Raw genomic sequence first — 13,516 nt, forward strand, 5'->3', positions numbered from 1 at the left:
TAACTGCCTGATCGCCTGCTTTCAGCTTACAGGCTCTATACTGTAGTGCCTCGCCTGGTCAAGTTCGTGGATGTCCTAACCAACTGGTACGTCCGGATGAACCGCAGAAGGTTGAAGGTGAGTGCATGCAGGCTGCTGCTCACAGATGGATATGAGGGCAGCAACAGTGGAGCCACCTGGGCGTAGCCAGAAGAGAAAGGAATGTTTTCAGATGCTCTCGGTGTTTGAAGCTCTTGCTCTTTCTCCTTTTTACATTTCAAGTTAACTATATGTATCACCATTTGATGGATGGGAATCTGTAAGTTCTAAAAGTCACCTCACGTATTTTCAAAACACAGCTAAGGACACGTCCTGTTGGACAGTCTCAGGGCCGTATGAGACTAAGCTGAGCAGAATCTCTTAAAATACAGAAGAAATTCATACAGATACTTGCCAGTGTTTCTGGTATGGCTGTGATCCCAAGAGGGGCCCCTCCTTGGTTCTTCCTCTAGAGGGTCCATTATTTGTTGACAGGACTCTTCCCTGAGCCTGTGGGGGACTTGGCCTCGGTGAAGCCTGCATCCTGTCCCAGGCCCTAAGGCCACATACAGACCATGAGGGCACCTGTGCCTCATCCCATCAGTCTGTCTTCAGGTGTGTGAATGATGAAGGCCTGTAACAGAACAGTAATTTCATTTTTGTTCAATAGACCACATACCTATACACACACATCTCGAGGGGCTTAAACTAAACTTTTCACCGTGGTTACTTCTGCATAACTTCATTATGGTTGACTCCTTTTTTTATAACCTTTGTGTTTTTCCTGCAATGATAGTGTAATTATTTCTTAAATATACAGTGTATACATTTTTTAAAAATGAGAATCTTACCTAATAAAATTACTTTAAGTTTTCTGTACATGTTTCCGTACGTGGCACCCGATGCCTGCAGGTCCTCCCGTCCACCTGGGCCTCCGAGGTGGAAAATAGCAGGGCCCATGCTGGCCTCCTGTCCCAGGCCCTCTGTCCTGTCCGCGTGCTCTGTGCTCTGCAGGTCGCCTCCCAGTCTGATGCGTGTTCCTTTCTTGTTAACTAGGGCGAAAACGGGGTGGAGGACTGTGTCATGGCCCTGGAGACCTTGTTCAGTGTTCTGCTGTCTCTGTGCAGGCTCATGGTGAGATATTGGACCCAGTTCTGAAATGCCAGCCCCATTGCTGCTGTGTCCTCTGTCTGTGTCTAGTCTGTACCTATCCTCCCAGAAATAGGAATAGAAGCTTTAAAACAACTTGAATCTGTACTTCCTTTTCCAGAATCTTACTAGCTTGTCTGTGTCAGGAGGGGATAAGACACATTCACTTCCTGTTCACACTGGCAGCACATTTCAGGGAGAGTGCTGGCCTCTAGATGGAAAAGCCATTGCTCCCTGTGAGCACACACCCATCTTTACCTGGATTTCTATAAAAACATGATCCTATCAATTAAAATATTCAGTGATACACAAGTGAAAATTCCAGCTTAGGTTCCCAATATTCTATTACCACTTTTCTAGTGTGATGTTACAAGTCTTCTGTTCACTTCCTGAACATTCATGAACAGGAGCCTGCCTAGTACCCGTGCCTGAAGTCCGACTCACTCACCGTCACCCTAGGGAACATGTCCCCAGTTTACAGATGAGGTTTCTGAGGTGTAGGGACATTCAGTCGTGTGCATATTAATGTGGCCAGGGCTCCTGTTTTATTGCACACCTTCCTCCGGGATGTTTCGGGGCCTCCGGCCGCAACCCTGCTACTGGGCTGCACGGCATCCATCCTGCCAAGTTCAGAAGGAGGCCGTTTCTTTCACACGGTGTGTTCAGTAATCTCATGCCCACTTCTGTGCATGTCCCTGTGTTGTTCTCTAAAGTGTGGAGCTGCTGTTTCCACTCTAACTGAAATCAGTTACTGATGGCTGTGTGTCAGTGATGTGATATCCGATGTCCTCACGCAGGCCCCCTATACACCTTTTCTTACCGAATTGATGTACCAGAATCTAAAGCTGCTGATTGACCCCGGTTCTGTCCAGGACAAGGACACACTCAGCATCCACTACCTCATGCTGCCCCACGTTCGGTAAGAATCAAATACACGTAAGCCTCTCCTGGGTCCAGGAAGGCTCACATGGCGGCCCTGCTGTGGCCCCTCCATGCCCTTTGCCCGCCTGCTAGCCCGCCCGCTCCTCAGGCTGCGGAGGGGCTGGAGGGATGTTCAGTGTGGAGGCTCCTGGGGCCGCCCCTTCCTCACTGTGCATGCCTGTCATTTGGGACTGTCTTCTCATGGGGTCCCTCTCACCCCCACCTCTGCCACCAGGGAGGAGCTGATTGACAAGAACACAGAGAGCGCGGTCTCTCGGATGCAGTCTGTGATTGAGCTTGGGCGAGTGATTCGAGACCGCAAAACCATTCCGATAAAGGTTTGACGCTTTGTTTGTATTTTACGTGCACAGGCCTAAATCATTATGCCTTTGGAGCATTTTCTTAGAGAGCTTCCAGCAATGGTATTTTTTTTTTTTCTTTTCTGCAACAGGGGTGTGGATGACTTAGTGCCAGATGAGCCTGATCAGTCTGGAACTTGAGATTCAGATTTTAACATTTCATTTTCCTGCAGTTTCAAGGGCTGGCTGCTTGGTAAACTTTCCATTCCTTTCCTCCTAGTATCCTTTGAAAGAAATTGTGGTTATCCACCAGGATCCAGAAGCTCTCAATGAGATCAAATCTCTGGAGAAGTATATCATTGAGGTAAGACCTCTGGCTTGTCTGTTTGGGTCCGAAAAGAATTCCTTCTTTGAGAAGATTATTGTGACTAGTTCTCTTCAGTGAGGTTCACTTTGAATGTATCATTTATCCTTTCCTTTCGTGTGTCAGTACATTCATATGCCAAACCATCCACGGAATGTGACACTTTGCTTATAATCAGCATGCATTTTTGCATTTTTTACAGTGTAATTGTAATTCTTTAAAAGCAGTTCCAAGATCAGTGGATTTCATTACCTTAGTGGTAATACACTCACTATCTTCATCCACTTATTTTCTCCAGAGTGTTTTGTTAATTAACCCAAAAACCGTTCCATCAAATCATTAAGTAACAGGTGAGCAAGCGTTGGTCATGAGCAGCTCAGACTCTAGCACCAAGTATGGGGTGAGTCCCTTCCCGTCCAACGGCTTCTGGGGATGTTCACCAGGGCATCCCCGCCAGGTTGTCGGAGCACTGTGTGCACACACATGTACACACCATTGACTTTGTGCTAGAGAGGACCACATGTATAGTTTTCAACTTGGTTTTCTCACTTGACAGTTTTTCTTAAAGGACTCCCAAGGTCAGAACCTAGAGACCTCCTTTATTCTTTTAACAACTGGAGAGTGTTTGCTCTCCGCTACGTCTTTGTTTAAATCACTTTCCCATTGTTGAAAACTCAGGTTTCTGACTACAAAGAAAAGGTATGTGTCTTTGTGCATATGTTAGCGTGTAGATGTGGGTGGGTCCCTCGGAGCGCATTTGGAGTCAGCGTAAACTGTGATGTCAGTTGTCTCCCAGAAAGCTATATTCCACGATGTTTTAAAAATAAATATATTTTTAATTTCAATTTTATGTTTTTACAGGTAATATTTAAATATATTACTGTAGAAAATATTAATTTCTAGATTTGGTTTTGAATTGCTTGAGGATTCTAGACATATATTAGGGACTAAAGAGTTAGATTGTAAATTCTATAACTAATGCTTGCAGATAGGGTTAAAAATAGAGTATATTTATTTATATATATATATATATTTTTTTTTAACGTTTATTTTTATTTTTGGGACAGAGAGAGACAGAGCATGAACGGGGGAGGGGCAGAGAGAGAGGGAGACACAGAATCGGAAACAGGCTCCAGGCTCTGAGCCATCAGCGCAGAGCCTGACGCGGGGCTCGAACTCACGGACCGCGAGATCGTGACCTGGCTGAAGTCAGACGCTTAACCGACTGCGCCACCCAGGCGCCCCAAAAATAGAGTATATTTAAATAGATTGTCTTAATCACTATGATCAGGTCAAGTAATCCAGTCAGGTATAATGACCTGCCACCTCCATTTCCTGATGCATTGGTAACCCATAACTAGCACAGTCGAGGCAAGACACGTTACAGCCACCTGATTCTTCAGAAAATTGGTAGTTAACCTTCTAGAGCTTTGAGATTGCTTGAGTAAACGTTACTCCTGAGAGGTGACGTTCATATTTCTAATTCTAGAATCTTATTTAGTTGAGTTTTGCTCAACTGTCTTGAATGATCTAGACAAGAAGGATTTGTAAGTATTATTTATAGAGTTGTACAGCCATTGTAATTTTATAACGTTTTCATCCCCCCAAAGAGACACCCAGGATCCATTAGCATTCACACACCATTCTGCCCTTAGGACCCCACTGTGCCCTGGCAACCACAGGTGTAAGTTTTCGGTCCCTGGGTGTGCTTGCTCGGGATGTTTCCTGTAAGTGGAACCGGACAGTAGGTGGTCTTTTGAGTCTGCCTTCTTTCACTTGGCACCAAGGGTCATTCATGGTATAGGCTGTGGCTGTGATTCGTTCCTTTATTTTGCTAATAATAGTCCGTTGTGTGAATAGACCACATTTTGTTTACCCGTCACAGGTGAGGGGCTCTAGGGTGGTTCCACTTTTTGGCAGTTGTGACTTAGGTTACTATGAATATCAAGTTTTTGTGGACACACGTTTTCATCTCCCATGTTTCTGTTTCATCTTGGCTACCAACTATAGGAGTTGAATGTTCGCAGAGTTACACTGTCTACAGATAAAAACAAGTATGGCATTCGCCTAAGGGCAGAACCTGACCACATGGTCCTGGGCAAGCGGCTGAAGGGAGCCTTCAGGGCGGTGATGACGGCCATCAAGCAGCTAAGCAGCGAGGAGCTAGAGCGTTTCCAGGAGACTGGTGGGTATCTACCCCTGCCGACCCTGTCCATGGCCCTCACCTGATGCGGTCTCTCACCTGGGCTCCTGTTTGACCTGCACTGTTCCAGCCTCTCCTGGTCATAAACATGTTTATTACAAATACTGATAATTTTGGAAAAGAAGAGACTAAAAATGCCCCCTAACCCATCACCCATCCATTTAATGCAGATTGAGTGCCTACTCTCTGCCACTGCTGGAGCAGTATGAAAATTCTGATTGATTTCCTTCTTGTTACACGGATAGTCATGTAACTGGAGCCTTACAAAATGGAGATGACGCTATAATTTTAAATGTGTTTTTCACTTATATACTTTATGTTTTATTCACTTTTTTATTTTGCAGTTCTTACTTTAAGTGTGTTATTAGTCTTTAAAATGTTATTTCAATAATTGCTATAATAATTTTCTTTCATAGGGATATCTGATGTTTTTAACCAGTCTTATTTTTGATTCTTTAGATTGTTTCCCTTCTTTTACTATTCTCAATAATACTGCAGTGAGTATTCTCACATAGAAATATTCCATAGAATTGATTCCGCTGAGCTAGATTTCCAGGTAGAACTTACTGAACCAGATGGGTGGAACCTTCATTACCAGTGAATTCTGCAGATGCTAACGTGAGCCCAGAAACTACCCTAGTGAGAGCTGAACCCCCTGGTATCAAGTGTCATTGGTACTGTCATTGCTTTTGGAGAAAAAGCATGTAGGTTTTTGGAGGTGTCCAAATGAAGACTAGAATATATTCGAAAGAAAGGATTAAAGTCTATTTTGAGAAAGGGATTTAGCACTGAGGTTTGGAGCTGCTTGTGAGGGACAACTGGGTGAGAACTTCCCATGATTTCTCTAAGATCTCTAGAATTCATAGTTCGGTCTCAGATTTTGGCAAGATTGGAGTTGGACTCATTCAACAAATACTTTCTAAAGCTTTTCCATTTGGTTGGCCCTGGGAACCCAGAATTGAGTAAGACAGACGGTGTCCTTATCCTCATGTGCTGGCCGACATTGAAAATTTGTGGAAATTGTAGTTTTGACAAGTGCTCTGAAGGAAAAGCCTAGGATAATACGAGGAGGTTAGGAAAGGGGACTCAGCCCCTCTCTCCTCTCCTCTGGGGGACCTTCCAGGTGCCCGGGAATTCTCAGCTCTGCCTTGATTAGAATCCTGTGGTCTTACTGTCTGCTCAATGTGCTGCAGCCACCTGAGGGCACAAGGTGTTTGATGGCGAGGGCTCCCTCTGAAGCTGAAAATCGTAAGTGCAGAGGTGTCACAAGGGGAGATTTAAGGACTCAAATCAGATGAGTGGTCATGGAATTCGGGAGCAGTGTCCCTAAAAGTCCCCACATTTTTAGATAAAATTTATAAAGCATAGGAAGCTAGCAAATAAAAGTTGAGTCATAACCAACTTGATTTGTTAAATTAACAATCTTTGATCAAACTTCAAATCACAAATCTAAGTTGTGTCAACAGATGGCCAAAATATTTTAAAATTCCTGAAATAAAATTTACTTGATACTAAAGATCTACAGGTTCCTTTTAAACTACTTTTCAAATGGATTTCTGCACTAATGGGAAGCAAAATGGTTTTCAGAACAGAGTGACGTAAAGTCAGTGCTGACCAAGACCATTGTAGGTAACCACAGCAGGCTTCACCGCAGATGGGCGTTACCGACAGCCGCTGTTCATGCGTCCTGGCTCCCAAGGGAGGGTGGTGCCCAGCACTTCCCCCTGCTCACTGTTGGCTTCACGTCACCCTTGCCCTCCTATCCTCAGCAGGTAGTGGAACACCAGGGTCCTGCAGCCAGTGGGTGGGGGCCTGGGTCCGACTGGACTCTGCAGCCTGTTCTCTTCCATCATGCTGCTGTGTGTTTATGGTGGGAACATGTCACCTTTTGGCATAGGCCTTTGGATCTAGGGGCTTATATACATGGGTAGACATTAGCAGTGATTTAATTTTCCTCAAGGCAGCTTGGGCAAGTGTAAAGGAAGTCTCTCACATCCTTGACTGCAACAATGGCATGAGTCAAGAAGACATGATCTCTTGAAGTCTCTGCAGCTTGATGCATCAGGGGGCACCTGGGTGGCTTAGTCATTTAAGCGTCCGACTCTTGATTTTGGCTCAGGTCGTGATCTCACAGTTCGTGAGATTGAGCCCTCTTGGCATTCTCTCTCTCTCTCTGTCTCTCTCTCTCTCTCTGCCCTCCCCCTTCAAAATAAATAAACTTAAAAAAAAAATGGCATAATACATTGGTAGCTGGGTGGCGTGAGGAGGAGGCAGGGGGCTGATTAACAGTGGCAGCTGCTTCTCCGATAGGGACCATTGTTGTCGAAGGTCATGAGCTGCATGAAGAGGACATCCGCCTCATGTACACCTTTGACCAGACAGCAGGAGGGACAACGCAGTACGAAGCGCACTCGGATTCCCAGGTACTTCTCTTCCCTAGAACATTGCTTTTCCAGAAGATAGCATAAGACGAGAAAGTATTTACCACCCTGTCCTGACAGCTCTGGCAGCCCGTCCTGGGGTAAGATCAACCAGGCATTCACCTGAGATTTCTCTAGTAAACTCCTGTGTTGTCTCATCTTAACCTGGCATTTCTTTGACGTATATGCAAATAGATATTTTGTGACCTCTGCTGGCAATCTTCATGAGTGTCAGGTCGTACAAAAATGAGCAAGATGTAACCCCACCCTTCAAGGATCAAGTCAGTCACGGAGACAGAAAAGGAACTCAGTTCTTACTCTTCTGCATGATGAGTTACCTGGTAGAAATGGGCACAGGGATGCCTGGTGGCTCAGTTGGTTAAGCATCCGACTTTGGCTCAGGTCATAATCTCACGGTTCGTGAGTTCCAGCCCTGCATCAGGCTCTGTGCTGCCAGCTCTGGGCTTGGAGCTGCTTCAGCTCAGGGCCTGCTTCAGATTCTGTGTCTCCCTCTCTCTCTGCCGCTTCCCTGCTCACGCCTCTCTCTCTCTCTCTTTCTCTTTCTCTCTCTCTCTCTCTCTCAAAAGTAAGTATTAAAAAACTATTTAAAAAAAAAAAAAAGAAAGAAAAGAAATGAGCACAGAGAAGGGCTCTTGCCCAGAGTCTAGCGTGGGGGCGGGTTGGTGTGGGACCTCCTGGAGGGGGACTTGTAGCAGTTTTAGATTTTGGGATCAGAGCTTCTCTCTTTGCTTCCAACCAGACTTCTCTGGGCAGATGGGTCATAAGATCTCCAGGGTGGGAGTGGGGGGCTTGCGGGAGGCCCCCTGTGTGTAACATGCCCCGTGTAGTGGGGGGGCGGCAAGTACCACGTGAGGAAGGCCAGCCTCTAGCTCCCCATGGGCGGATGGCACTAGGAGCCATCAGGGAAGAAGCTGAGACGAGGGTGGGAGAGTGTGAACACCCTGATGGCGGCCAGCCTGAGGAAGTCACTCAAGGAGGTGGCCTTGTCCTCTGGGATTCTTGACACAGGTTATATGTTGTGAACCAGGGTGGCCCTGCCCTGACTCCTCCTCATCCATCTCCAGTTCTGCCCTCTAGTGAAGCAAGTTTGTTCACTGATTGAGTTTCCTCAGAAATGTCTTTGGGGCTGGTGCTTGATTTACGAGCGTGCCCCCCTCTGTGCTGGCAACAACATTACATTACTCACATCGTTTTCAACAGCCTCCATGACAGATGGCATAGGAAGTAGACAAAGTCAGTAAGCAGATGGCAGTTTCTATCCCATCAAGCGTATTGCAGTCCCCTGTAGAAATCACGTCTCAAATCCCCCGATCCAAAGGACAGCAGGGTTCCTGGCTGAAGAAACGGGGCAGCTCTGGGGCCCTCACCAGCTCGTCACGGTGTGAGAAGCCATGCAGTCATGTGGGCCGTGACTGTTGACCCCACTCCCTGCAAGGGCGGTCACACAGACAAACAGCAGTTACACAGAGACTCAAGGTTCTCATGTGTCCTGGGAGCAGCACCTGCAGAACAGGAGACGCCAGCCTCTCCTGGCGAGAGGAATGGCTTCTCACAAAGAAGCACCTGAGCCATCCAGATGCTCGTGTAACTTTATCTCTTTTGCTCAGTGGGGTGAATAGTGCTGTGTTACAGACTCCTTATAATTTAACTTACATACAGTTGTGCTGGGTTTGAGAACTATTCTTCCTTATATGCTGTGCACCATCCATTCCTACAGGCTTTGGTTCTCTTAGACGTCACCCCCGAACAGTCCATGGTGGATGAAGGAGTGGCTCGGGAGGTCATCAATCGCATCCAGAAACTTCGCAAAAAGGTCAGTTTGTCACATTAAGTACAAGCAAACTGGGAGTTTTGCATGGTTGGTTTGTTTGTGTTGGCTGTTGGGGAGGACAGGAGAGGCAGCTAATGTAAACAGGTAATTGTAATTGAGTAATGAGAATTAGTCCCAGATCTGCAGTGTGTACGTCATACCCTGTAGGAAACGTGGGCCCTTCCCCTCCCTACTCAGTCACCCCAAACTGCACGTGGCTCTTCCGTTTCTCTGACTAGGAGCATTCAGCCAACCCCCCCTTTGTCCACTGCTTCCAGTTCTCCAGGGTTTCCACAAAATCCTCTTCTGGATTGGTCGCCCTCCTGACTGGCACCAGACATGACGGCCGGTGTCCAAGGAAGGGCTTCTCGCTCAGGGATACACTGTTGCGTCTGGACTGGGGGGGTGGTTCTCCTCACTAGGGAGCTGGGAGCCAGGACGGGTGCACCGTGCCCATCGCTGGCCCGGTGAGGCAGCCAGGAGCTCCCACCCCACACCCCACCCCTGAGGAGGGGTCTCCTCCACACCCCACGCCTGGCAGAGGCTCCCTCACCCTGACTGGAGCAGGGGGCCCCCCCCAGCCCTTAGGCCAGGTGTCTGAGACCTGTGGTCTGGAGTCCGGACCTCAGGAGTCCAGCACGTAACGGGGTGCTTATGAGCTCTGCCTCAGTTCAGAGCTCTGTGAGCACGTTTGCACTCGGTCACTCCTTTGTTTCAGAGGAGGGTTGGGCAGGAGCCTGTGCCCTTCTGTAATGATCCAACATGGGACTGTCAGCCGTGCTCAGCAGCACTGTCCGTTTTGATTAACAAATGCACTTTCTTGTAAATTTTCTGTATGTGCCTTCAGTGCAATCTGGTTCCGACTGATGAAATAACAGTTTACTATAAAGCTAAGTCTGAAGGAAAGTATCTGAATAATGTTATCGAAAGCCACACGGAGTTTATATTTGCCACCATAAAGGCTCCCTTGAAACCATACCCAGTTCCATTATCAGATAACGTCCTTATTCAAGAAAAAACACAGGTGAGTTCTGGGTTCTGCTGAACTGTCAAAAGATACGAGGTTAGATTTTATGTTATGTTGTTATCTGTTGATATTGTACCCCCAGTAGCAATTGGCATAGTCCTCAGTCCTGATACACTGGATCAGGTCTGGGACGGGGCGTCCAGAGAGGGAGGGAGGGACTGTTCTCACAGCAGTTCCCTGGGGAAGGTAGCCAGTAGGTGCATGAGGGTTGCCGGGAAATCAGTGGCTGCGTGGGACTGCTTTATCTAAAACTAGAGAAGTTAATATTGTGGATTCTTTGAGTGTTAAAAGCAAACAACAGTTGACTTGTAAAGCAGTTAAGTTTGATGGTAGTAGATTGTACGTAAAATTATAACTACTTCATTTCCTGTTGGCACATTTTAGATGTAACTATGAAAATGTGAAACCAAGACATGGAAGATATTGGCCATAATTAAGAAATAGGTGATCAATAGAAGAGGAAGGAGTTCCTTTTTGTGTCAGTTATATATTCGGTCATTTGTCCTATGTCTCATTCCTCCTTTATAGGGGACAGGCTGGGCTGGATGTCACTGTTGTTTCAGTGGATCAAGTTACAAGATAGTTTCATTTCTGTTTTGTATATTTTTGAGAGAACAAGGTGAAAAGAGAGAAACATGAAGGGAAAAGCGGTAGCTTTTGACTATTTTAGTGGTGGGATTGAGTATGCTCTCAGAATTGTGCAGAGAGGAGCAGTTGCTGTGTTAGTTGGTGACACTGGTCGGTGCTGCAGTTAGTCACATACTCTCATGTGCTCAGTTAAAGGGATCTGACCTGGAAATTACACTCACCAGAGGATCATCTCCGCCTGGGCCTGCTTGTGCATATGTCAATCTTAACATTTGTACAAATGGCAGCGAGCAAGGTAAGAATAAATGAATCCTGTGGTTTGTACTTTATTTTTTAGCTAATCCTATGAATGTTTTTTTTTTTTTTTTTAATATCTATTTGTGAGAGGAGCAGGGAGGGGCAGGGAGAGAAGGAGACACAGAATCCGAAGCTCCAGGCTCTGAGCTGTCAGCACAGAGCCCGACGTGGGGCTTGAACCCACAAACTGTGAGATCATGACCTGAGCCAAAGTCAGACACTTAACCAACTGAGCTACCCAGGTACCCCTAAACCTATGAATGTCTTTAAAGCTGTTCTAAGAGAACTAGGAACATCATATAACTTTCTCTTTCTAATTGCCATCAAAATGAATCCACAGAGGTAAACGGTCAGACTTGTACTTCCAGGAAGTAGAGTAGGCATACTTTTCCCTATTCTTCCCACAAAGTACCACCAAATACCCTGGGTGTGATACGTCAGAAGATGCAGACCAATGAGGGACCTTGAGGCCAACAAACTATGGAGAGTTCCCTGGTGTTTCTTTGTGCCTCACGTATCCCAGACTCGGAGCTGAAGAAGTTGGCAACTGGAAATGCCAAGTGCAGACAAAACGTCCCAACAAATGCTGCTTTTTGTAGACAGAGGACCAGGAGGGGTGTAGCCTAGCAAGACAGAAAACTTCTAGACTTCTTCTCTGCTGCAGCCAAACACAACAGAAAAAACTATGGCCCCACTAACACTCAATAGCAGCAAACGCCAAGTGAGGAGCCTAGACCTTTGCCAGGCTGAGGATCCTCAAGGTCCTGTCACCACCATGGTGAAGCCCAAACACTGAGCTGAGACTTTTTCATCTTCCCTGGGCAGCAATAAGCCCCTCTGCCCGGTACTATCACTGAGACCACTGGGCAGTACCAAGGCGTCCATTCCCTCACTACCACCCAGGGCTAATGAGGCTATGTACTCCCACCATCCTGCAAGGGGGTCCGTGAAGGCTGCATGGGGAGCAGTGAGGAAGCACTCATACTCTTAAAGGCCAAGAAGATATCTTTGGGTGGGAACTCTCTCCTGGTGCTCTCCACCCCTGTAGTACTGAGGAGTCCTGACCTTTGTGGCAGTGGAGGCTGAACTAGGCGCCTAGCTTCTCGTCCCACCAGGCAGGAGCAAAGCAGTGCCCCTTTTCCTGCCAGTGTGATGTCAGACAAAACAAGCTAAAATAGAAGATTTAAATAAGAACCAGTCTTAATACCTCACACATCCAAGTTTTCATTGAAAATTAGTCATCATGTCAATAACCAGGAAGATCTTAAGCTGAATGAAAAAAGACACATGTGAACACCAAGATGACAGAAATGTTAAAAATTATCTGACAAAGTGTAAAGCAGCCCTGAACACTGCAGGAACAAGTGAAAATTTTAAAACTGATAAATATAAGACTAAAATACAAAACACGGTGGATGGGTTCAATGACAGAATAGAAGGGACGGGAAAGAATCTGTGAACTGGAAGATAGAACAACAGACATTGCCCATTCTGAACAAAAGAAAGGTTTTTTTAATCTGAAAAAAAATGAATAGTCTGAAAGATCTATGGAATATTAATACAAGTTTAAGGGGCGCCTGGGTGGCGCAGTCGGTTAAGCGTCCGACTTCAGCCAGGTCACGATCTCGCGGTCCGTGAGTTCGAGCCCCGCGTCAGGCTCTGGGCTGATGGCTCGGAGCCTGGAGCCTGTTTCCGACTCTGTGTCTCCCTCTCTCTCTGCCCCTCCCCCGTTCATGCTCTGTCTCTCTCTGTCCCAAAAATAAATAAACGTTGGAAAGAAAAGAAAAAAAAAATTTTTTTTTTAAATACAAGTTTAATATTCTCCCCCTGAATTCCGGGAGAGTGAGAAGGAAGGACAGCAGTGGAAAAGTATTCAAAGAAATAATGGCTGAAAACTTCTTAAATTTGGCACAACATGTACACCTACAGATTCAAGAAACTGAGAGAAACCTGAATTCTGGGTCAGGCAAAATATCTTTCAAGGTGAAGGGAAAATCAAGACATTCCCAAGTGAAGGGAAGCTAAAAGAATTTGTTGCTAGCATGATCTATTCTAAAAGAATAAGTAGAGGAAATTCTTAAAACAGAAAGAAAATGACAAGAAATGTAGGGACATCAGGAGAGAAGAAAGAACAATAGAAAGAGTCAAAATATAGATAAATTCAACAGACTTTCCTCCTTGATTTTTCTAAATTATTTGATGGCTATAACAAAACTGACCTCTCAGTGTATACACAAGAATATTTAAGAGAAATAAAAGTAGGGAAGAGCAGACTGATAGAAAGGGAGGTCAGATTCCTGTGTTTCCCTCAAGCTGGTCATACACTGACACTAGTGGTCCAGCATTTGTGTGTACATGAGATACTGCCTGGTGCAACCACTGAAAAAGCCTATTCCTAG

General features: G+C 46.0%; 1 protein-coding gene across 3 annotated transcripts in view; it reads left to right on the forward strand.

The window, feature by feature from the left end:
• IARS1 (isoleucyl-tRNA synthetase 1) overlaps positions 1–13,516 on the forward strand; it is a 69,305-nt gene that overhangs the window by 44,396 nt on the left and 11,393 nt on the right. For all 3 annotated transcript variants that reach the window (XM_040449599.1, XM_040449600.1, XM_040449601.1), the window contains 10 exons: positions 26–117; positions 1,075–1,152; positions 1,965–2,086; positions 2,324–2,426; positions 2,668–2,751; positions 4,762–4,936; positions 7,265–7,377; positions 9,113–9,208; positions 10,053–10,229; positions 11,010–11,115. In XM_040449599.1, the coding sequence (XP_040305533.1) occupies positions 26–117; positions 1,075–1,152; positions 1,965–2,086; positions 2,324–2,426; positions 2,668–2,751; positions 4,762–4,936; positions 7,265–7,377; positions 9,113–9,208; positions 10,053–10,229; positions 11,010–11,115 (1,146 nt within the window). The remainder of the gene's footprint in view (positions 1–25; positions 118–1,074; positions 1,153–1,964; positions 2,087–2,323; positions 2,427–2,667; positions 2,752–4,761; positions 4,937–7,264; positions 7,378–9,112; positions 9,209–10,052; positions 10,230–11,009; positions 11,116–13,516) is intronic.

The sequence above is a fragment of the Herpailurus yagouaroundi genome, unplaced genomic scaffold, assembly GCF_014898765.1.
Source record: "Herpailurus yagouaroundi ecotype Mexico unplaced genomic scaffold, PumYag 199, whole genome shotgun sequence".
Lineage (NCBI taxonomy): Eukaryota > Metazoa > Chordata > Mammalia > Carnivora > Felidae > Herpailurus > Herpailurus yagouaroundi.